This window comes from Pollicipes pollicipes, unplaced genomic scaffold, assembly GCF_011947565.3.
Source record: "Pollicipes pollicipes isolate AB1234 unplaced genomic scaffold, Ppol_2.1 Scaffold_6052;HRSCAF=7182_pilon_pilon_pilon, whole genome shotgun sequence".
Classification (NCBI taxonomy): domain Eukaryota; kingdom Metazoa; phylum Arthropoda; class Thecostraca; order Pollicipedomorpha; family Pollicipedidae; genus Pollicipes; species Pollicipes pollicipes.
In genome coordinates this window covers 24,286,312-24,311,608 of record NW_023596805.1, presented here as the reverse complement: position 1 = coordinate 24,311,608, position 25,297 = coordinate 24,286,312, and the positions used below count along the sequence as shown (strand labels likewise).

The following is a 25,297-nucleotide window of genomic DNA, read 5'->3' as shown; positions in this document are numbered from 1 at the left end:
TGCGCATGATTTGTTCGTAGCCCACGTTCTCAGTTCAGGTACGTGTCGTCACGGCCAAACGCCCTGCGAATGATCCGCGCTTTGTCCGGTTACCGTCGTAAGGCATGAGTAAACTAATCCACGAAAAGGTGTTTAGAAGCGGTGCATATTGTTTATTGCTCTTACAGCATAGTACAAAACGTATAAAACCCTTGCTCCTACAGCATGGTACAAAACGTATAAAACAGTCGCTCCTAGGGCATGGTACGAAACGAATGAAACCATAGCTCTTACAGCATGGTACAAGACGTACGAATCCTAATCCTATCATAAAAAGCTCTTGCGCGTATCTTCTCTGATCGCTTTATCGCGGACCTTGACGTCAGACCATGAACACCGCTGAAACCGAACCGCTCGGACCGGGGCTGCTGGGCGAAGTTCACTGGACGTCACACTCACCGAAGCCAGATTACTGCTGGGGGCGAGGGGTCGTGCCACTGAGCCAGACGCGCACAACATGCACTGGGGTGTCCCGACAATCACGCACGCAACGACACGCGATAAACTATCAAGTGCAAACAAATGATATTGAGATAAACTAAAACATTAAGAAACGACGCGTATCAAAGTGAAGCTCGTGACCTCGTAAGTACAGAACCGACCACAGAATAGGCGAGCCTTTTCTGCTCCCCAAGGCGCGTAGGGTTTGGTATTTGCAGGATGTTTCATCGAAGTGGATGCACTGTTCATATGAGCATGGCAATTTTGCCCGCCGCTTGCTGGCCAAACCATATTGACGAACACGTCACAGATACTCGGCTGGGACGGCGTACTCTTTTACACTCTAACAGAAGCCCTCAGACGAAACAATGAAATGCGCCTTTTAACACGCTCCAAGAGTTGTACTCCAAATCAGCGCAAGAGCTATCACATATGCAAGCGAAAGCAAAACAGGTGAATACACGGTCCGCAAGATACGCCCCCAAGTAAGCAGACGTAACCACAAACTGGATGGGCAAATATTATGCATTTAAAGCGAATCAACCTCCTCGACGAATGGAACTAATGCTGACGTGGCTTCGGGACCTATCAACACCAATGCCAGCAACAAATAATCACCAGCTTGCAATACAGAACTAACTCCATAATATACACAAGAACTACCAAACCTTGTGACGTGTGGCATATGGTCGCAATTCACAAGGCAAGGTCATTATCATGAAGCATAATCACAGCATGGTCCCAGGTTGGTCTCTGTAGTGGTTCCTAAGTTATTCAGATCAAGGCGAGCATGCACCAGCATCTGCCCTGGTCCTTCTCAGGCGCTCGTGCTGAGTCCGCCGCACACCGTGGGGGGGGGGGGGGGGAGCAGTCACGCCCGCCTCCATGACGTCACCTGTCCCGGTCTGACGTCATCTATCCCGGCCTGACATCGCCTGCCCCAGTCCGACGTCACCTGTCCCAGTCTGTCACTTGCCACGGTCCGACGTCACCTGTCCCGCGCCAATGTCACATGTCCCGGTCCGACGTCACGTGTCTCAGTCTGACGTCACCTGCCCCGACCCGACGTTACCTGTCCTGGTCTGACGTCACCTGTCCCGGTATGACGTCCCGGATGGCGTTGGCAACCTGCTAAGGGTGTCTATCGACCCGGCACGCACCTGCGTACGCTGGGCCGTTCGACCGAAGCTGGACTTTCGCACCCTCAAAAATCGAATGTTTAACATGACAGCGCCGCTGGCTGGCGTGCGTTCGTCCCGTCAGAGAAAGCCCGGTACAGCGGCGGCCTAAAGCGGCGACAGCAGACCGCGGGTCTCGGAGCATCACCGCCAGTGAGTCGAGCACTTCGGCGTCGGTGCCAGTATAGTGCTATTGTCAGTCCGCAATTTGTCGGCAGCCTCAGTGTGATTACGTCAGCCGCGTCCGTGTGATTACGTCAGCTGCGTCAGTGTCATTACGTCAGCTGCGTCAGTGTCATTACGTCAGCTGCGTCAGTGTCATTACGTCAGCTGCGTCAGTGTCATTACGTCAGCTGCGTCAGTGTCATTACGTCAGCTGCGTCAGTGTCATTACGTCGGCTGCGTCAGTGTCATTACGTCAGCCGCGTCAGTATCATTACGCCAGATATGCGAGTGACGTGGTGTCAGCCACTGAAGTGACATTACACCAATCATGCCAGTGATATGGTGTCAGTCGTGTAAGTGAGCGCGGTGCCAACTGGTCCTGTCTGCTGGTCAGTGTCAGGTGTCATCACGAATATGTCACGCGTGTCGGTCGTGTCAGGCGTGTCGGCCAGCGCGGCGTACCGGCGCCATCCCGCGGCGCGTCAGTGGCCGCGGTGCGCAGCCAGCCGCTGCCGCCGACTGTCGGCTGGTCAGGCGATCGATGAGGTCTTGCAGAGGCGCCTGCTCCCGCCGGTCCACCAGACCGAACTCCTGCCGACGTGCGAGCACGGATGTAGGTCAGGTCAGGTCAGGTCAGGTCAGGCGTGCCGCCACACAACATACAGGTGCAGATGGTGGGACAAGCTGGTGCAGAACATAATTAAGGTGGTGTGGACTGTACACCTAGCTGTTGTGTTGTGACAATCACCATGGCTACGACAGACTGCACTACCCACCCATGCCGTGACCATCATGATTGAACAGCACTTCCTGGCGGCCTACGGCTTCCTACTGCCTCACCTGCCATCCATTTAGTTTCACTCACGGCTACAACACCAAACCGATTGTGATATGCCACTGAAGCAGTGGCGTCATTTCCTAATGCATCATATCCCGCTCATAGAGTGAGGGGCATCTTCGGGTAGACCTCTCACGCCCACCTGCACGAAGAAGATGAAGTGCTTGAAGCTGGTGTTGAGATGAGCCTCCTCGCGCAGCTTCACCACCTCGTGGAAGTGCTGGTGATAGATGTGGGCGTAAACGCGGAACAGCCGCTTCAGGATATTCTTCGCCAGTTGCGAGAAGTTCTTGGGGAAGGGCACGCCTGCAAAAACGACAGCGTGCCAGAAGCAGCACCGAATGGCGCCGGTGGTGAAGATTTGAAGAACATTGGGAAGAGCGTGATGCAGAGGAAGTGGTAGCTGGGTGTCCATTTTGAGCCCATGCGGTCGGGACGATTATCTCTGGAGGGACGGCAGATGTTAAGTTCTCGCTGCGCGAAATTGTATTAACCCTGCTCATCACTGTGGTGCGGTTACGTTACTGATCTAAGACGCTGCAGGCTTGAGATGTGATCACTACAAACCTGAAAAAATGGTGGGCCCTACACATCCACACGTAATAGCGTGATCAAAAACAGCACAGTCGGGTAGATGGGTGCAAGTGCACACATTCCCTGTGACAAGGCTGTTTGATGCCACCGCAGTCACCTGACCCCCTGTGGCGTTCAAGAGCGGGACATCATCATGAAGGGCGCCACGCCTGGCAGCCCTGTCTCACCAATGGTGCTGGGGAAGGTAGACTCATCATCCAGCTGGTCTTGAGTCCAGGTCATCAGGTAGTCAATGTACTTGGGCGCTGAGCACTTAATGGGTTTCTTCACTGTCTGCCCATCTGCCCAGTGGTACTCATACTTGGGGCCTGTCAAACCAAGGCAGCATGTAGAGACATTGCCAAGTGGTGGTCCTGACATAGTAGTCTGTGCAGTTATGACCAAGTGATAGCACACTGTATGGTACAGTGGCATCACTGCTGGGGTATGGAATGTGGTTCTAGTGCTTTAAAACCTCAACACAAATTGAAGGTCAGGAGTGAGAAAGTGCAATGTAATTCTCAATGCCACCACAGGGATGAATAATATAAGTACTATTCATGAAACTTATTGACTTCTACACATGGTCTGGACACACCAGGGCCCAAAAGAGGAGCAAACAACAAAATGCCTCCCTTAAAGATGCAGAAGTAAGTATTGCTGATTTTGTTTTACTCACAAGATTGCAAAAATGAAACCAAAATTAGACTAATTTGAGCTGAATCAAAAACTCCTTTCATACCTGCAGACATGACTGGGCAAGAATGTTCAGTGCAAAACTCTGTGATGGTTCCATACAGCATGTTGATCTGGTTGAAGAAGTCCACAGCTGAAAAATGATTACAACTCATGTGGAACTCTGGGCAGATATGAAAGGCACCTTCCAAAACATCATTGTGCTGGACTGGAGCTCCAACAGAACCCCAGACTTTTGAGGCTATCATTTGCATAAATCTGGGCAACAGGATATGATTTTTGTGAAAGCTGAAGCTGTTGGGAGGAGCCTGGTCTCTCCCACAGTTCATCTAGACAAGTCACCCAAAACCATATAAAGTAACACCACAATACACACACAACTCCTAAGGCTCTGGCTACCTACTTTAGAGCTTCAGCAATCTGAGTTATCCAGAGATTTTGTAAATCCAAGGTGATTTGGCATGCTGTAGTGCCTCAGAAATGACTCTGGATAAACTCATCATCAACCACTGATGCCCACAGTTTTCGTGCTGAATACACTCACTATTGACTGCCACCCATTCATTGAGATCCTCGCCCTCAGGCAGCTGTACAGCCAGCTGCAGGTTCCCCGAGCCCAGGGTGGCGGCCGCATGCTTCATCAGATCATGCTGGTGGGTGCCCTCAGGGATGTTCTTTTTTGGCTTGAATGTCTTGTTGGAGCGACCTCCACTGGGGACAAGGAGGATGGCTGTTACATGGTAGAGGTCTAGGAGGTTAATTGTAGTATCTCACCATGTCTTGCCATACAAACAGCAACACTGATCTCAGTTACTTATGGGTACACTAATGTACAGTCAGTGTGTGATGGTATACAGCACAATATCTCCAATAGTGATGTACTTACAAAAAGAAGCTCATGTCTAAGAACTGAAATTGCTTGATGACCTTCACTTGTACCCTTCCCTAACCTGAAACCAACACATGAGGTCAGGAGATACCTGCTATCATAAAATATAATACATCATGCATGGCAGTACCTCAGACATTGATGAACTAAAACTTCAAAGAGCCATCACATATTTAAAACACTTATATCACTCTACCAAAAGCATGAATGCCTGATGTCTGCCATTAAGAAGTCTATCAAAACAAAGGGAATATCTATGAAACCTATTTGGGTATCTCAAAAACCTACATGCCTTACAGCTGTAAAACCTAAATCAAGGAATCCAGGGGTCAATCCATAATATGAGAACCTCAGATCATGAAACCTTGGACACCAGTAACAGAATCAGAACCCCACCTAAACATGCATCAGGGCCACACACATCAATCAGTCAACCACACACAAAACTCCCCTGTCCCTTCATTTACCAGAATAATCTTTTAAAAAGGTTTTAGGCTTAAACAGTTCAGTTGATTCCAAACATTTCATTTGTAATGTCTCATTTTCTATGACCATGCTTGATGTTTCACCTAATACCAAATCAGTACCAAACCACTCTTCTAAACTCTTCAATGATCCAAGCCACAAGCCCCTGTCCATACATACTGTTCTTGTTCCCCACCCAACCCCATGTGCAAAACATGATGAAATTGCTGGGAAGACACAAATGAAATCACCACTTTATAGCTGTTATTAGCATCCTATCAGTTATGCCAAGTCAACACATACCCAAGTGGGCATTTCACAATTATACCAGTTTCATTGTGTCGAATGCAAATATCTCATCTGCCACCTAACCACTCATCAAACTGGGAATGCTCACAAACATCTCAATCCACACCTTGCAAACATGCAAACAAGCAAGCGCAGACTAACTGGAACAGCACAGTGATGAATGTGCACCAGAGGCCAGTTCATACGCTACTGCGTTCTGGCCCGTTTCGGTCAGACTGACCTTCCCACCTAAACAATCACTGAATGGTCACTTTCTCGTACATGGGCCGTGACTATGCTGCCGGAGTGACGCATGCGGCTGGCGGACAGGGCGGAAGCCGGGGACGTAACCCAATCAGCTCACAGAGAGATTGCATACGGTAGACCGCTAGCCCACTAGGGAACTGTCACACCTCACCTCAGTGTATTATTATTTGAAAATGGTCCGTGTTTACATGTGCCCGTTGCACGACCTGCGACCACCAACCGCCCATGGCAACTGCGCATGCGCAGTATGATTATGCGCCTCGCTGGTCGCATTCATTGACGTCACCAAATGTGGCACGACAGAAGTGAAACGGAAATGAACATTCAAGAAGGCCGTCTGCGGAAGGTTATGCTAGATCGCCATGAGTTTTCCAGGCAGCCACTCGGTCATGTTATGCTGGCTGGCATACCAAGCTTCGACTTCCGCGGCCGGGGCAACGTGCTGAGTCTAGAAGACCACAATACTAGCAAACTAAGCATGTCCAGGGTGACAAATTTGGTCATCCAAAATCACAAGGTTTGTCTTCATATTTTTCTTTCGGGCAGTGACAGCAACCAACCGCCAGTTCTCACCAGTAAACGGCAATTCGCTACTTAAGACAGATCCCCCGATAACTCGCACTATCTCAAAAGTCTGGTTGCCGTTCTTGCAGAAACGCCAGCCACGCTACTTGGCTGTCAAAACATGGCAGGCTGTAGTGTTCCAGAACCTCTAACCCATCGCTGGAACAGCGGACTCGCTCAAGAACTTCATAAACACACACGCTTAGCACGACAATTTATTAGTATTTTCAACAGAATGTATACCCAGACAGGAGAATAGCACGTGCTTGGGACACCTCTCTGGGTTACCGTCTAACATGTGCCCGTGCGGATGTGGCTAACGCAGAGAACCGAGCGACAAGGGGACATACAGTGGGAGAAGGTCGCGCGCCTCACGCACACGGACATGTAACAGTTGTCTGGTGCCGCCTGCCGACGGCGCGGACCCGACGGCACAGCGACGGGGTCGCCCGAACCAGCGGAGCCCTCGACATCCTCGGCACGGGCGGAGACATTTCGTCGTGGCGGGACGCGAGTCAACCGCCTGCAGCGTTGGCGACGTCAGTTGCACCCGGTCGGCGGAGCTAAAACTCGACGCTTTACACTGCTGGTGTTGTTCAGAATGGTTTTGTTCCAGGATTAGTGTGGATGCGCCGCGGTGCCCCCAGCCAGAGCCAACCAAGTGCAGCCGCCTCTTGACCTGAGGTCAAACACCGCACCGACCTCCGCTGTTACGCAACCTGAAGCCCGTCACTGCGCGCTGACGCAGTCACATCCCCGTCCGCGGTCACCCACTCTCCAGTCAGTCATTCCAGTCCAGTCCTCGAGGAACGACCTCCTCGGCACTCGACCTGAGGTCATCACTCCACCGACCTCCACTGCCTTTCGACCCGAGGTCATCACTCCACCGACCTCCACTGCCTCTCGACCCGAGGTCATCACTCCACCGACCTCCACTGCCTCTCGGCCCGAGGTCATCACTCCACCGACCTCCACTGCCTCTCAACCAGAGGTCAAGCACTCCGCTGACCTTGGCCAGCGGTCACCCCCTACGGCGACCGCCGCCGCCTCTCGACACGGCGCCCGCCACTCCACCGCACTCCGCACCCACTCCGCGTCCACTCTCGCCCTCCTCGGCGCGCGGTGCGCCCGCCGCCGCCCTCCTCCTTCCTCCTCCGTCGCCGCCGCCGCCGCCCTACAGGAAGTAGTCGGGCGTGCGCCGTGTTACGTGCGGCTCCCCGCGCCGCGGTGCCGGGTCGAACTGGAGGCTGCAACAGGACGGCACGCGCGTCAGGTCACGCACGGGGCGACACCGGACCGACCGGCTCTCCGCGAGCGAGCCCCAGTTAACATACGCTGGACTGCGCAAGACGTGAACGATTCGAGCAGAAATGATGTGATGAATGCGACATGATTGAGGTAGCATTGCAAGTAGCAAGTGGATGAAAATGCATGGGATAAATACCACATCATGGCAATCAAATGTCTCCGAATGCATTAACATTTCTGTTCAACAAATACTCAATGCTGTGTTTTAGCCCAAAAAATGCGATGCGACTATGCCATGATGAATTGAGTTTTAGGGTGCACCGACGCCGGAGGCCATTTTGCGTTCATGACGTCACCGCGAGCGGAGCATGTACAACATTCTATGCTTCCCGCAGCATGCGTACACTTTCCAACAACAATGCAACCACGTGCACATTACAATGGCAGCAGCTGGTCCGTGCGAACGGGGCCGCCCATGAAGCCATGGTCTGCTGCAAACCATGGCCATGGTGCGTCTGACACGGCACGGAACCACCCGTCCCGGAGGAACACAACACAACACAACACAAACACAACACAACACAACACGACACACACCGGTGCCGTTCCGCTCCAGGCTGCACCGACGTCTCCCCTGACACACCCGGGGAGGCGTACGCGATAGACGCGCCAGACCACGCCGCCGGGAAGCCCTTCCACGACACGCCCCGGCTTTCCCGCCGCCGCCGCCAGCCCGCAAGTGTCACCCCCGCGCCCCGCCACCGACCGGCTGGGCCTTCCGCCCGGCCCCTGACACGCGGCACGCGTCCCGCCCACGGCAGCAGCGCCGCCCGGCGTACAACATCACAAGGCCCGGCTGGCCGTCCAGTCTCTGACACACGACAGGCGACAGGCGTCCAGCCGCTGGCAACCGGTCCACTCACAATGAGTATTTGAGGGCGTCGTCGAGTTCCATGATGGCCGCCTGGTTGCCGCAGCGGTAGCAGTAGTTGGGCGCCGAGAATATCGTCACCACGTTTCTGTCGTGACACCTGCGGATAGTGCCGAGGTCAGGGGTCAGGCCAGAGGTCACGCGTCCGGGTCACGAGCGGGGCATGAAGGCGGGGGGGGGGGGGCGGTCCGCTCGACACGAGCTGCCTCGGCGAGATGCGGTGGGGGTGATGAGGTCGCTGCGAGGTAACGAGCTCACCAATGACGACGCAGGAGATAAAACTAGAACAACGGAACGCATCTAGCTGGCTACATTCCGAATCCAACCGCCACATCGCGCTAAAACGCAGCACTCGGCCGAGGCCAAAAGTCACTAGGTGGTCGAAGCGCTCACATCTCATCCCAAACAACGCCATCCTTTACAGTGGAGGAGCCGCACCACCATTCCCACACCAAACCACCGGAGATAGTAGGCAGCGGCCGCACAACAGTCGCATGGCCACAGTATCGTACACCTCAGGTCGCCAGCGTAAAATAGCAGCGCCACATGCCCAGACACGACCAAAAGCCACGTGCCCGCGTTCCAAACCCAACACGCAACGGTCCCCCTGACGAGGGGCTGGCTGTCTTTACACGGACACCTGTGACGTCGGCTTACTCTGCGCCGCTAGATTTGCGTACCCCGTGCCCGCCAGGCAGTGGAAAACGTGCCAGAAAATACAGCCGGATCGGACGACCCCTGCGGTGATGCCTCAACCCCCGCTGTCTCAAGCACCCGCACCGCCCTGCCCCCGACCCCGGTCCCGCCCCCGCTACGCCCCGCCCAGGCGCGCTCCGTTCCCGCCGGCGCGCTCCGTCCCCGACGAGCGCCTCTCACCAGTTGTAGCCCTCCATCACCAGCTGGTGGGCGCGCGACACGAGCGTCAGGCCGTTGCTGTGGTTGAACGTCTCCGAGATGTCTTGGCCGAAGGTGTAGCCGGCACCGCGCGGCGAGATGCCCCAGCCGCCCCTGTCGTCCGGGTCTGACCACAGCAGGTCACACATAGGGCCCTGCAGGACACCGGGCGACGTCGTCAGCGCCAGAGGTCACAGAGGTTACATGGAAGGGCTGGGGGATGGTTGGGGGGGGGGGGGACGACTGGGAGTACTGGAGGACGGCGGAGGGACGGCAGGGGACCGCTTTCCACACCGCAAAGTACACAGTGTCACGCTGTGGCAAGCGGTCCACCCGCAGCAGCAGGTAACAGTTCTGGCCTCGGTCGTGCACGGGGTGCTCAGTGGCCAGGCTTACACGGGAGAACCGGGTTCGGTTCGGTTCGGTTCGGTTCGGTTCGGTTCGGTTCGGTTCGGTTCGGTTCGGTTCGGTTAGATTAGATTAGGTTGGGTCAGAGAAAAGTGATGCAACAGAAAACGGGGTCATCAGCGAGCCGCAGATGGCGCGCTGTTCGTGACACGACGCCGTCACAGTACAGGTCACGCAAGCGAGTGCTCCCAACAAAAACCCGTCTGGCGCACAACGCACTGCTGTAAAAAGGCGGCGCGGCCACATGAAGCGGCACGGGCCGGGTCACCCTGTTGAGTGGTGCCGTCAGAGAGCCGCCCACCAGTCGGGAAGTGGTGACGATTCGGTGCGACTAAACGCGAGCTGTCTGTGGGCACTCCAGAAGAGCGGACATACGGCCGGTAGCAACACGGGAAGAGTATGTTAAAAAAGGTTCAAACTCGTGCCCACATCAGACGCCTGCAGGCGCGTGATAACGGCCAAGGTCATGACCATGTTTGAGTCCGGTCAACGCCAGTTACCAGGCCATCGCATACGCTCCGAAGACGTGGCTTCAGATCAAGATGCCATTAAGTGCACCACGCCGTGAAATTAGCAAATCAATCACTAAATCAACACACGCGATAGCGGATCTCTGAAGTTTGTCGTCCTAAACAGAGCGATCCAGCTAGATTCCAATGTAAGACTACTAGCCACCACATTAGTGTGCGAAAACCTGGATCACCCTTTCTATCTATACAAAAATCGCATCAATTTTTCTTTTAAAGGTGGCGGCCGCCCTTTAAGCGACGGTCGCTTTCCACCTGACCATGACTTTTGCCGTCAATGTCGTCTCCACCAATCAGCGCCGCCCGAGATAAGCCCGGACGTCCTTGTCGGGACCCCACGGCCAGGCCGTGCCCGATAACGCAGTGCGCGGCACCTGACAACGCTGCTCGGCGGGTGATACGCCTCGGCGGCGCCGCGATCGGGCCAGTCAGGACGGCCTTGCGGCGACCTCAGTCACGCGCGATGCCATGCTGGTGGAGGAACAGAGGAGGTCGAGCATGACGTGGCGACAGAGGACGGCTGCAATGGATGATGGAATGGTGGGATGACAGCAGGCGGCGACAGAGACTTATTCGTCCATTTATACAAATGAATGACACCCTGGCTTCGGAGCTGAATGTCGCAGCCATCAGCTAGCCATGTCACTCAAACGGGTTGGCCAAGATAACCGTTCTTAAACAAAATGAACGCGTTGCAAACAGAAACGTAATTCGGTTCGACAGCACGAACGACAGATGGCTGCCACACCTGCCGCGACCGTCCCAAGCAGCCGTCGTCGCCCGCCCCCGCCAACACCTAACGTCAGGCACCAGCCAGCGCCGGACACACCAGCCACGCACGGCGACCGCGCGTGGGCGGAAGTCACCCACTTCCGGTGGCCGGCCGCAGACCGCAGACCGCGTCCGCAGCGCCCCGGCGGAGACGGCCCTGAAGTTGGAGGTCCGAGAGGCGCGGCGGCCCGGAGGTGGGCCCGGCCGCCAGCCGAGCCGCCGCCGTGACGTCACGGGATCCGTGACTCAGACTCAGGACTCGGATTCAAACATGTGTTGGACGAGCATGTTTTGACGAAGCAGAAACGTGGGATGCGCGCGACACGAAGCGCGTCGACTCGATATACGACCGAGAAAAAGAGATGCGCGATCGAGAAAGAGCTCGGCGACCATCGCCAGCGGAAGCCCGCCAACTGCCGGCGCGCTACGCGAGCGGGCCGAGCCCACCACACGGCCGTTGCCTCTGAGGCCGTACACGCCGGTCTGCCGTCAGCACGACCGCCCGCAGCGCCCGACAAAAACAGCACGCGCCCTCCTATGAGCCGGGCCCGGCCGCCCGGCGGCCCCTGATCCACGTACGGGCCGTGCAGGGGCGGGCGAGGCGGATCGGAGGCGGGCGGCCTTCCAGCGCCCGCTCGCACGGCCGCGACGGCGGCGGCCGGTCAGCTGGGCCGGCAGCACTGCCGCAATCAGCTGGCTCGCGGCGGGACGGAGCCGTCACCGGTCCGAGGAAGAGGCCGGGCGGGGAGGAGCGGGAGCGGGGATGTGGCCTCGACCACAAAGCCGGGCCCGGTCGGCGGCGCCTGCCACGGCCCGCCTCTCACGGCGAACCCGTCAGTGCCGGGCGGGGGAGTGCCCCGAGGTCCCGGGCGATACGAGGCCCCTGTCCAGCGGCACCGGCAGCTCGACCGTGCGCCGACACCAGCGCAGTGACGCGGCTGTACGGCTGCAGCACTGGAACGCACCCCCCGCTGACCCCTGGCACCCCAGTCCGGACCCCGTGGGTGTGATTCATCCGCAATCCGCGGCCCGCGGCACCGCCTGCCCCGCCAGCGGCGTCGCCGCCTGTCCACGGCCGGCAGGCGCCCCCCTCCGGCGCCCGCACGGCGGGCAGCAGCCGGCAGCGGGCGATCAATGCCGGCCGTGCAGCCGGGCATACGGCCGCCGTGCAGCCGGGCGTACGGCCGCCGCGCCCCGACCCGGTGATTAGCCGGGCCGGCCGCAACGGCCGCAGATCGATCGGCGCGCTGGCAGGTAAGCCTCGCAGTCAGCCAGCCCGACCGCCGTTGTTTACTGGTGTTTTCGGACGTCTGCCGCAGCCGCAGTGGCCATCTGAAGCCCGATCGTCCTGTCTCTCGCCAGCGGCAGACAGGCAGGGGACCGTCGTCGTACCGGACCGCGCTCGGCGTCTCCACCTGCAGCTGCTCTCCTCCTGGCCACCCTGTCCGGCATCGCCCGACGGGGCGCACAGCGGCCGCGCATCACCAGTGACGTCACGGGGCGATGGCGTGACGTCACTGGGCCAGAGAGAGAGAGAGAGAGAGAGAGAGAGAGAGAGAGAGAGAGAGAGAGAGAGCGAGAGAGCGAGAGAGAGAAGAGAGAGAGAGAGAGAGAGAAGATAGAGAGAGAGACAGAGACAGAGACAGAGACAGAGACAGAGACAGAGACAGAGACAGAGACAGAGACAGAGACAGAGACAGAGACAAGACAGAGACAGAGACAGAGACAGAGACGAGACAGAGACAGAGACAGAGACAGAGACAGAGACAGAACAGAGACGAGACAGAGACAGAGACAGAGCAGAGACAGAGACAGAGACAGAGACAGACAGAGACAACATAGACAGAGACAGAGACAGAGACAGAGACGAGAGAGACAGAGACAGAGACAGAGACAGAGACAAGACCGAGACAGAGACAGAGACATAGACAGAGACAGAGACAGAGACAGAGACAGAGACAGAGACAGAGCCAGAGACAAGAGACAGAGACAGAGACAGAGGACAGAGACAGAGACAGAGACGAGACAGAGACAGAGACGAGAGAGAGAGAGAGAGATAGAGAGAGAGAGAGGAGAGAGAGAGAGAGAGAGAGAGAGAGAGAGAGAGAGAGAGAGAGAGAGAGAGATAGAGAGAGAGAGAGAGAGAGAGAGAGAGAGAGAGAGAGAGAGAGAGAGAGAGAGGAGAGAGAGAGAGAGAGAGAGAGAGAGAGAGAGAGAGAGAGAGAGAGAGAGAGAGAGAGAGAGAGAGAGAGAGAGAGAGGAGAGATAGAGAGAGAGAGAGAGGATAGAGAGAGAGAGAGAGAGAGAGAGAGAGAGAGAGAGAGAGAGAATCACGTCCGCCTATCTCGCGCCCATGACGTGTCTCGGCGTCCCCCAGCACTCGTGATCGCCATGATTCACGGACGCCGCGGCGCGATCACTATCTCTGCCGGCTCCCACGCCGCCACCGGTCGCAGCCGGTCCCTGGCCGCCGCGGTCCGGCTCCCGCCGTCAACAGTGAGCCAAGGTCGACCGGACACTGGCGGCTGGTCGCTGGGGCGCGGCCCGTGTTGCCGATCTCCACCCCCAGATGCTACGTGAGCCGGCGTGGACGGGGTCGGTCCGCTCGGGGTGACTGATCCTCGTGCTCGGCCACGAGCGATGCGTCAGGCCGATGCAAGTTCACGCAAGGAAGGCACCAGCGCGACGGGACCTCAGCGTGTCGAAATCGCAGCCTACGTCACGCTCCACGACGCACCAATCGGCGCGGCGCGTCGTGGCGACGTCAAACGGTGACGTCACCACAATGCGCCCCGCGCAGGCCTTTGTCACCGCCGCAAACATTTCAACGGACGCCAGTTGCAACAGCCCAGCGCTGAACTCCAACCGCCGCCGATCGCTCGCCTCTGATTGGTCACCCCGCACGCGCGCCCACCGCAGCCGGGCGCGGTGAACCCCTTCGGTGCCGACTCCGTCCTCGGTGACCCCGGCCCGCCCGGGGCTGGCGGCGGCGGCAGACCGGTTCGGTGCGCGCCGCCACGCCACACTGCCGCGGCGGCGGTCTGGCCCCGGCGCCTGATGACGAACACCGCGGCCCTCCCGTCCGGTCGTCGAGCTTGCGGCGTGACGTCACACCGGTGTTTTTTGTACTAAGATGCAAGTGAGGTGGGGTGCTCTTCCCAACGGCCGGGACGGGGGAGGGGATCTCTACGCGCAAATAGCCAATGCAGCTGACGCGCCATTAAAGCTCAATAACTGAGCAACGGAGGGGAGCCCGCGAACGAGGCGCCCGCTGTTGCTGATTCGCGGGTCCCACCTGTTGCAACGGTCAGCACGCCGCGACGCGAGTCAAGGACCGGACTTTGGCCGGAACCGGCCGACGCCGAGTGCACCCCTGCCCCACCCCCACCTCCACCAGGCCGGGTCCGGCCGGCCGTATTGACTCGTCGAGTGGGGGGGGGGGGGGGGGAGGGGGAGGGGGCCACCCGCGATGTACCGGTTTTAAACACGCCCGAGATTGGGGTCACGCGTGTGACGCCCGGGCACCTGCGACCAAAACCAGCGGGTACGGGCGCGCGCGCGACGCGACGGGCAGGGGTTGACGAGATGACTGGTCACCGGCAGCGTAACCGGTAGCCCGTCCCGCTGTTATGCGTTGCAGCAGTGGCGGCACAGGCAGCACCGCTTTTCATTGGCGAGGGCGGCTGCTGCACCAGCTGGGACCATCACCGTGATGGTTTGCCTTCACCATAGCTTTTTGCTGCTTCTTGCGATGAGGTTTCTTGCACTTTTTGCATGTGTACTTCTTGCGCTTTATGCTCGAGGGCTTTTTGCACTGTCGCCGATGTTCCCCACACAAATGGGAGCTTTGTGACACCAGCCGTGGCGAAAACATCCCCCTGCGAACTCGGCTCATAGATCTTCCCGGCGAGGGATAACCGCGGACAAGTCTCCAACATACCTACAGCGGCATTACTCGTCACAATCCGGTCCAAAGCCGTTCGTAGGGGAAACAGTTTCTTCGGAGAAAACCCTTGGGCGGCTTCAAACGCGCGAGACAGCACTCACACCCTCTGTCCACGAGAAATACATGGGCAGGAGATGCCAAACGTCATCCACACAGTCGACAAACGCCAGGAGCAAACCGGAAACAATGAACTGTTCGCGCCTAATCAATTTTAATGCCCCTTACAGGGAATGTTCCATATTTGAAGACAATGAAGCAAATATCAGACATGATGAAATAGGCTCACTTTTAACTACTGGTATACTTTTAGGAAAAGGCTGCCCTAGACAACACAATTTCTTTGTTCAGTAAATGTACTCCTAAAATGGGTCATTGTTTGATTACGTCATCATACCTTGCACAGCACTGATTGAGAGCCAAATGACGATGACGGCGGTTATATCTGGAAGTTGTTGTCACGAACGCCAGATATGAACGACTCGACAATTACATTTTTATTGGCCTTGATCGCCGAATGGTCAACAGAGTGGCAGGATTTAATTGACACTATCATGGCGCCGCAAAGGCCTGAGTGACCTTGACATGGTCTCCCGTTAATAGTCTGCACATCTTCGCGGGCGCGTAGCTCAGAAACCTCAAGGGTTTAGGCCTTAAAATGGGCAGAGCTGTGAACTGCACCAAATGATCTTCAATACGGCCTTTTCAATTCAAAACCTCACACAGATAGGGAACACTCCATCGAAAACGTATATCTGTCCTTGGCTAGCAGCCAGTAATCATAACATAAGAGTACTTTTCTCCAGTGAGATACATCGAAGAGCAAAGCGGCTACGAAACGGCGATGCGACTACTGCAGCGTAATTCCGCGATACGTGCAACACCTGCTTTATTTTGTTGGAACCCCCTTAGATCATTGTATTATTCAACTTGACAAAATGAAACGATCACATTCACTTCCAATAATATAATCCCAAGAAGCTATACTTCCAGTCTCAGCTTTTATGCCGGTACATCTGTTTTCCTTACCCCAAAAATGTTCGCCGACATTGGCGCCAGTGATCTCTCACAAGCCCGAATGCAGCTCTTGGAGAATCCTGACTGGCCAAATGCGAGAACAAAATTAACCTCTATTCCGGCAGAGGCCGATTTGGAACACATTTCCTGCAGCCACGAACTCGGCGCCTTAGTCAGCAAGCGTTTGCCGTTCACCACCACGATTTCATCATCAATTTCCGTAACAGCAGGGTAGGGGCAGGCCCCAGTAATGCGCCAGACAGGACACAGCTAGGTGCAAATCCTCCCCCCCCCCCCTTCCCCCTGCCGCTACCGGCAAGGCCATCCAATACCACGTGCCGCTTGGCGGAAAACCCACCGAGACGAGAACCAGTTGTGCGAGTGACGTCATGCGGCGATGCAGGATCGGCTCCGGCTTTGACTGCGGCCGAGACGCTAAGCCACGGCCGTGCGACCCTCATTGAAGTGTTACAACTGACGCAGAGGGTTTGGCGATTTGAGCCATCGTCACCGCTGCACATATCGCCATACAATACCCGGGCCGCAGAACAGAACACATACCTTGTACTATTTGGTACACGTACATTCTTGCACACGAGTGCGTGAAGAATACAAATATGCACATGTATCCTTGCCTGCTACCCGGGCAGGCGGCATCCAAGAATACAGGAAACGTGTCATATCTATCTCTTCTCTCCTATCCGGCCTGGTATTCCCGTACTGAACGCTACCATGCCACCACAATGTGGTGCAGCCCTGCTGTCGGACAACACACGCTGTTCATACCGGCGTAGCTTCGGCTAGGGGAGAACAAGCCGAACGTAGACGCCGACACGACGCCGGCTCGAGCTCCACGCACAGAACAGCGACGCGGCACGTGCCAAGTGCGGAGGGGGGGGGGGGGGGGAGGAGGACAACGCGTGCAGTGCCAGCCCGTCCACCATCCACGCACCGTCTTCACGTAGACCAAACAATTGTCGGTTGGTTCAAATGGTCCAATTCGATGAGCCAGACAAGATCCATTGGTTGAACACTGCCACCCTATTAAATGTCGTCACCACGCCAAAAACGACGTGTTCTAACTCAGTTCTACGCGCGGTTTACTGTGCCGATAGTGTGTGGTACCATTATGAGGAGACGCCCCCCCCCCCCGCCCCCAATCGCACCGCTGAGAACACCACGCAGCCACGTGCCCGCCTATGCTTGATGTTCCCACGCGGCGTCAGCTTCGAAACAGTCCCGTGTGCAAGCACGTGACTGCTGGCGACCTTGCTCCGCGGTGTGGACGACACGTCACCACATCGATGGGATTCTTTGTGTTACGAGTCTTTTAGGATCTTCATAAGACACCCGTGGGTCGCGCCGTTAACACCAATCTGCGGCCCAACTGAACCAGGAACCTATACACATCACGCTGCCGTCTCGCGCGACAGGACAACATACCGCCCATCCCCGCGCTCCCCAAGGGACAACATACCGCCCATCCCCGCGCTCCCCAAACGTCGCCGCCGAGTGCTGACATCACGTGACCGGCGCCGCCGCCGCCGGCCGCGTCACGTGACTCACCTCGTGCGGCACCTCCTGTAGCCGGTCGAGGGCACGGATGTGGTCGAGCGAGTCGATGCTCGGGCTGAGACCGCCGTGGAGGCAGAAGATCTGACTGTCGACCAGCGCAGTCAGCGGCAGGTAGTCGAACAGGTCCGTGAAGTACTTCCAGACGTTGGCGTTGCCGTACTTGCGCAGGCACTCGTCGTAGAAGCCGTACACCTGTTGGCAAGGGTTGTGTCAAGGTCACGGGATGGGTCAGGCGGCGGTCACTGCGGATCACAATCAGACGGTGATAATAAACGCGGTCACGTCGAGTCGCAGTCACTGCGGGACAGGCCCCAGCAGAGGTCGCAATGCATAGTCATGCAGTCAAGGTCATGTGAAGGTTGTAATCCTGATCTGACCTCAAGTCAGAGGTCAGACATCTCAGGTCAACGTCAATGGTTCGGCTTTCGTACAAGCCATGCCAGGTCGCGGCACTGCAGGTGACGAAGGTCAGAGGAATCTCAGGTCAAGGTCAGACGCTACCGTGGATCAATGCCACGCGGGTCTCAAGTGTCACCTGCACACCGAGGAAGTCATACCTTAGTTTCAGCGGGGCTCATACCGAGACCGCGTCAGTGTAGCATCGCCTCGTGACGAAGGTCACGGACGTGGCAGGTCAACATAATGTGACCTTTACGGCAAGCCACTGCTTACCACGGAACGGCGACATTTTACGGGTACCTTCACTGTCTGGGCTCGTTCCGTCTCCGCGAGACTAAACACTTGCCGCACGACCTAAGCACTTCGTCACATTCGTTTGATCCCAAATCGACAGGCGCGTCGTACGATCAGAGCTGTCTTCAGAAATGTTATACTCGCGCGTGTCTCCGACGACGGCGTAATAAACCGTAACGCAGGGTGACACGCGCTCTCCATTAATGCACAAAACTCTCCGCCCGTACGTGCACTTATGGCCTGGCAGGACACATAATGCATTCGGACTCGTTCGACCCGCCCTGCTTTTACGGAGCTACGCCGTGCTAACTCGGGGCGCACATCACATCACGTGGAAAGGTCGCTATCGTAGCAAAACACGTGACGACGACGCCATCAGCCCGCATAAAAACAAGCCAGGAACAGCAAATGTAAACAAGACGTCAGCTGACAGGCGTGCCACAGTTAAATACAATTTTCCTACCCAGTTCATCATGCTTTTATTATGTACACACGAATTCTGGTAGTTTTAACATTGCGAGATAAACACGATTTTTTGTAGATTAGCCATTCCCCGAAGTGGTTATCGGATAAAATGTCAGCTGGCCAAGGTCATGTGATAGTGTGGGTTGTAGCCTCGGCTCGGCTTTCACCTGGTGTTTCTATTGTCATGGTTTTAGCACGAACTTCCGCCAGAGTCCGGGCTTAACTTTGCTATCAGGATTGTTTAAGATTACGTCATGCACACCCAAGACTACCAACAAGCCATCACAGATATAACATGGAATGTGTCTCAACCCCCATGAACCATTGAGCATATCGTCGGAGAAGCACCTCATGGCGCCACCTGAACACGCCGTTTGCGCCCGTGAATACCCCAGAACTGATTGTATGCCGACATACGTATTGGAGGTGCCAGCACGCAAGCCCAGGTTCCCGAGGCCCCGCGGTCACGAGTGACGTCACTACCGGCAGCTGATGGGTCCGGTGGGCTCTTTATAGTCTCTTCCTCCCGTGCCAGTGCCATATGTTAAACGTCTGCCGTCTCCGGCACGTGATGGACCGCGGCCTGACGTCACTCCAGTTACCAGACGGGGACCGGGACGGAGCGAGAAATAGCCAGAAGGTGGACTCAGAGTCAACGCCAAGCATCCACCGAGATCGCGTCGCGTGAGGCAGTTGGCTGTCGACGGCGGCAGCAGCGGCGGCGGCCCCGAGCCCATCCCAAATCGAGGCTCGGGAGCGACACGGACGACAAAATGCACACGTGACACCACGTAGCATCCCTGCCGGACGCGCAGAATCTATTTCTACGACGTGGTCAAAGAGAGACAGCAATTGTGCGACAGATTCAGCTGTAAAGAAGTTGGCTTACGTGCTCCGGCCCGCCCATGCGTGATAAAAAGGTGCCTTATAAGTTACAAACAGCACGATTTGCAGTTACCACTGTGAGACATACGTGTGTTACCTGCAAGCGAAACTACTCGCTTCTTTCTAAGCGCAATTACTGTTGCCGCCGTTACGACGATGTCAACAGGAAACGGGTCGCACTGCGAACACGTCCGGCACAGATTCTACGCGACGTCACGTAGAGTGTATTTCTGGTGCGCTGCGGCTACACTTTGAGACTGGTCGGCCACACTCGCAACACTCCGCGAAAACCGCTGTCAGCGCGCGGGAGACTGCGGGGATCCCCCTTCTACCCCCCTCCCCTACGCCATCGGCCCGGACCGGACCACACGCTACGCTGAAGTTTTTTTTCTGTCCACGTCGGCTCCCGAGGCCGTTCGGCGAGCTCTCCCTGCGTTCCTCTCTGTTCGCAGGCTCACAAACGGCCAGCACCTGTGGCGACGGGGCGGGACACAGCTGCACCAGCGCCGCTGACGGAAGCGGCGGGGGCGGCGACCGGCACTCCCACGCAGACGAAAGGTCGCGCGGGGTAGGGGGGAGGGCACACACGACCACAACAACGTGCTGACCTGTTCGACGACCCGGCCGTTGGCTTACCTGGGTAATTTGTCTAGACTCGTGGTTGCCTCGTAGAATCGTTATCCGCTCCTTGAAGCGAACCTGGCAGACAGAGGAGTACGGTCACGTGCTGGGCAGTTTTTTTTTTGTCACGCAGCGGCGGCGGTAGAAACCGGCCCACCCGCCGGCAGAACCCCCAGACATGGAGGCGGATGGGGGCGGGGGAAGCACATACTAGAGGGACACCAAATACTATCTTCTGCACTCTGTTGTTTCTAACGCCGATACCAAGCGTGGACCCCGTGCTATTTCATGCTCAGTGCTGACCACCTAGACCAGCAGACGAACCACCAGCCCCAAGAGAAAGAACAAGCGAAAACTCGCCGCAAGAAGCCTTGTCTCCAGAAGGCTCGCGAAGCCTCGCCTAACGTTCCTGTTGTTGTTGATTGGGGCTTTAGGGCGCGCCGACTACCGTGGTCCATTTTGCGCCCATAACAGCGCCTAACGTTCCTGGAACACAACCATCAACGCCTCGTGCCGTAGCACGCTGGTCCACTGTTTATTTACCACGCCTGTCGTCAGTGGGCGTTCCGCGCACCGCACAGACCCAGCCTGGTAGTCGGCACGCCGGGTTTGTCCCGGCCGCTGTTACGCCATCGTCGGCCCATTTGACACGTTACACACGACGTCCGCTGCCCTCCTTGGCCCAACAGTCGAACACGGTGTGCCACACCGCACCACACCTGACAAACGTCGAACACCACAGCTCGTGGAGACCCGAGTCACCCGGGCTAGAGATGCAGCATCCTCCACCGCTGGCGGAAGGAGCTTGCCAAGTGCTATCGCCACAATCAGCTGTTCTGGCAGGTATATCTCAAGCACCCACATCCTGAATCTTGAGCTCCCTGCGTCCGCGTCCGCGACCGCGAGTGCTCCCACGGCACCTTAACCTTCACAACCATGAGAACCTAGTGAGCTAGTGTCTTCTGGCCTTGAAAAAAGTCGAGGAGTATCCACAGGACCTTTGCATGCACTACCACTCCCACTTCTCACTCTGAGAACATTTTAACATCCCATACCACTCCCACTGCTCATTCCCAGAACACCATTGTCTCCTCCATCATTCCCAATAATTGCTCCCAGGGCAGCTTGACCTCCATCACCAGGAGTACCAATGTCGTGTCTGTCCTATTTGGCATCTGTGTCGGACTGATGTGCTGCGCTTGCTGATCGTCCTGCATTCTACAAGGTTATGACTTTTATGTTACACAGTGACTGTGTTTGGTAACTCGCCTGTGATAGTGTCATCACAATCTTCATGCTCTATCTTTCCAAAAGGGGCTATAATAGCCATGAGTTGATTGCAGATTAACTTAATAAAGGTTTGCATCTGTATTTGTTCCTAGCATGCTGGTGTCGCGAAGCCCTCGATTGTAAGCCCTCCACAATACTCAAGCTCCACTGCCAGGAGTAAGCCCAGATCACTCACACCCTCCTTCCTCCCTCCTCCTTTAATGATGATTTGGGTCTTATGGCGAACTGACTGCCCTGGTCACACGACGCCCACGCCCCTCCCCTCCGCGGCGCTCACCTTCAATGTGACCAGCAGGGTGACCGTCTCCACGGAGTAGTAGCCCCGGTCCACGTAGTCACCCATGAACAGGTAGTTGGTGTCGGGGGACTTGCCGCCGATCTTGAACAGCTCCATCAGGTCGTGGAACTGGCCGTGCACATCTCCGCACACAGTCACCGGGCAGCGCACCTCCTGCACGTTCGACTCGCGCGACAAGATCTCCTTTGCCTGGTGGGCAGCAGGCTGACATCAGCTGGCAAAAGGTGGGACAACAGACAGGGTGGAAGGCAGGATGGAAGGCAGGGTGGAAGATGGGGCAGAAGGCAGGATGGAAGGCAGGGTGGAAGGTGGGGTGGAAGCCAGGATGGAAGGCAGGACAGAAGATGGGGTGAAAGGCAGGATGGAAGGCAGGGTGCTGCGGGTGGGACAGAGGGCGGAAGGGTTGCATAGAAGGTGGAGCAGAGGGCAGGGTGGAAGGGGGGGAGGGGGGGGGGGGGGCAGAAGGTAAGTGGAGTGTGGGATGGAAGGCAGAGTGTCAGGCAGGATGGAAGACAGAGTGGAAGGTCCACACAGACAGTGTCCAGATGGTGAGGGCACTGCAACAACCAACACACTGCTAGTGCATCAGTTGAAAAGCCTGACACTGGTGGCAGTGCGAGTGTCAGGTGAATGGGTCCTGTTGGTTGAATCTATGTACCTTTTGAATGAATGGGCACTACCTTGAAAATGGCATGCTTTGACTGGTGCTGGGGCTGGTATCAGGTGCCATGTTCTAAATGAAGATTGACATTTTATGACATGGGCAGTGCACCAGCACTGCTAGTCCAGGAACTGTGCCATTACCTATACATCACTGCAAATACTGATCCAGCCAGTGACCATCCAGTCTTCAACATAATGGTGATCAAGCCTTGTGTAGTCACTGCTGCAACACTATGACTGTTGTGTTCAAACAACATCACATAAGTCAAGAAACATACCTTTTCACAGAGGGTTTTGACCTGATTTTCCTGTAGTTGCTGGCATTGCATAAGCTGCTCTATCCACTGGTCTAACTCCTTCAGCGATGCCTTGTCATCCATGGCTTATTTCAGTCTGAAAACAAGACAGCTGTCACCAGAACACACAAGCAGCATTACCACTTAACAAACAGTATTATCAAAGCGCAAGCACCATATCACAAACATTCTAGATGGCATTTTGGCATTACTTATACAAAATTATGAAAACTTTCCCAAAGAAGCAAGCCTTACAAACCACTCATCTATGTAAGCATGGCCTGAATCACAAGTTATTCAAAGCCCAGCAGTTCACAAAGACTTGGATAAATAATTATTCTCAGTTGTATATGCAATATGTGTGCATTGACATGGTATATATCACTGCTGACCATGTCACCCTGATATGTTTTTTATGGCCTTATGACAGCAAAAGTCCACTGTAAAATATTTTCTGTGAAAGCTGCCAACACTGCTTCAAAAACAAGTCAAAATTGAACATAAACACTGCCAATAGTCTGTATAGCAAACAAGTTATGAGCTGAACACCCAGTCCAAACTGCTTAGATATTGTAAAGGGATGAGCCATATAATTTGTATATGCTGTTTCATAAAATGCAATGTTAAATAATACTGGTGGATATTTTTACAAGCCCAGCAATCATGCAGCCACTATAAGCAAAACCAGCAGCACCACATCCTACACAAGGTACTATTTTTACAGGCAGTGATTCTATTATACAAACTTTGGGGTATTTTTTTATCTAAACTCTGAGGCACAAGCACACTGACCTACCTGCATTCTGAATGTCCTACTATATAGTTGGTGGTTCTACTGTTAAGTAAAATTTACAATTTTATAGCAGCAGGCATAACATACACAACAGTACTATCAAAGAACAGTCTTGCGCCTTATAATTATTACATGAATTTGCTTTTAGAACCATCAAGCAGTTGATTACATGCTTGTTCCATCAATTAACCTGTGTAACTTTCCAAATTATTATCTACTTCTCCCCAGGTTATGTTGGATAACTTTGCAATAAGCAAGAACTTTGTTCATATTATTCAAGGTCTGACAGTGTTAATATTTATCATTCAAAAGCCATAGAGGTCATATAACCACGGTAACACAGCACAAGTTCAACATTACATACCCTAGCATGCTGATGCTAATGACACTAACAACCACCAAGGCCTGCACATCTGCAGAGCTAGCACACTACACCCAAGCTCCCTTTGATAGCCATTAGTTTTGACATACAATTAGAAATCATGCTTTGCAATAGCCTATGGACCTTACATACTCAAACACACAGCCTACTATGAGTGGCAAAACTATGTTCCACATGAGGAATTGTGAAAGCATTGTTGCCATACAAACCTCAATAAATTAATTTCAGTACCTTTCCAATTATACATGCACTAACACACAAGTGCAGCTATGCAGGGTGATGGGATGAGGTGATAAATTGAAACAGAGCTACTTTATCTTGCATGCTATCATATCATTCCGGGCACAGTCAAAAATATGCCCGGAAAAGACACAATTGTCAGCTTTGCAGCACACTGGACAACACAATGACAATAATGCGCCAATTCCCCGAAAAACCATAATGTGGAGCTTAACAGTTCACATTTCAGAAAAGGAGCACTGTGTAGCCTCCAACCTGAAAACTATGTCGTCGGTTGGCGACCACTTTGTGTTTCACTACAACGCCCAGTGCCACAGTTGGCGGGTTAGAGACGAATGGATCGGAATCGGCACCATTGGACGACGCTATTCGCAGCGTGTACGATTTCAATAAAGTCGGTAAGCCTCGAAACGAACTATAGGCAACGAGCACTTACCAGTTTCACTAAGACAGTCCAAATCGCCAACGTCCCTCAATCACGATCCTCTCCAACCAACACACCGACACAACACACAGCCGTTCACCAAGTTTTCACGGCAGAAAGGCGGATTGCTGATAGGGGAGCGACGTTCGTGCTCAATTTATACCTTGGTTGGAGGGAACTGATAACAAAGTACATGAGTCACGGCGTTATCTCAATAACTTTGACAGCGAATGTGCTATGTTATGCTACTTTGTTCCTTGAATCCTCCTAATATAACAATACTATAAATATTTTACCAATTTTGTCAACAATAGGTTGCGTAAGCCCATTTGTCTCTTTCTGAGCAAACGTCTGAGCAAAGTCTAAGAAACAAGTATTGTCCATCTCTCTTTAGGCTAACGCTTACCGATCGAATAATGGTATATACTGGAGGAGAAAAATATGATCTAACTAAAAAATGTTCACAGATTTTGATAAGGCAGCTTTTAAAAGGCTGTTTTAGCTTTTCGGGATAAATCTGCATGGTTGTA

At 54.9% G+C, this 25,297-nt stretch overlaps 2 protein-coding genes across 2 annotated transcripts; both read right to left on the bottom strand.

Moving 5' to 3' along the window:
• Nucleotides 1–137: 137 nt before the first annotated feature.
• Nucleotides 138–5,918, bottom strand: LOC119104251 (MOB kinase activator 1B). The gene is made up of 6 exons (XM_037227915.1): nt 4,817–5,918; nt 4,475–4,641; nt 3,977–4,063; nt 3,423–3,563; nt 2,804–2,967; nt 138–2,414 (listed from the first exon to the last, which is right to left on the bottom strand). Exons 1-6 carry the CDS (start codon nt 4,828–4,830, stop codon nt 2,259–2,261), a joined length of 729 nt encoding a protein of 242 aa, XP_037083810.1. The 5' UTR covers nt 4,831–5,918; the 3' UTR covers nt 138–2,258.
• Nucleotides 5,919–6,604: 686 nt separating this feature from the next.
• On the bottom strand, nt 6,605–24,926 carry mts (protein phosphatase 2 catalytic subunit mts). The gene is made up of 8 exons (XM_037227914.1): nt 24,780–24,926; nt 22,911–23,025; nt 21,949–22,158; nt 20,397–20,459; nt 17,709–17,909; nt 9,459–9,631; nt 8,575–8,682; nt 6,605–7,650 (listed from the first exon to the last, which is right to left on the bottom strand). Exons 2-8 carry the CDS (start codon nt 23,010–23,012, stop codon nt 7,578–7,580), a joined length of 930 nt encoding a protein of 309 aa, XP_037083809.1. The 5' UTR covers nt 23,013–23,025; nt 24,780–24,926; the 3' UTR covers nt 6,605–7,577.
• Nucleotides 24,927–25,297: the final 371 nt, after the last annotated feature.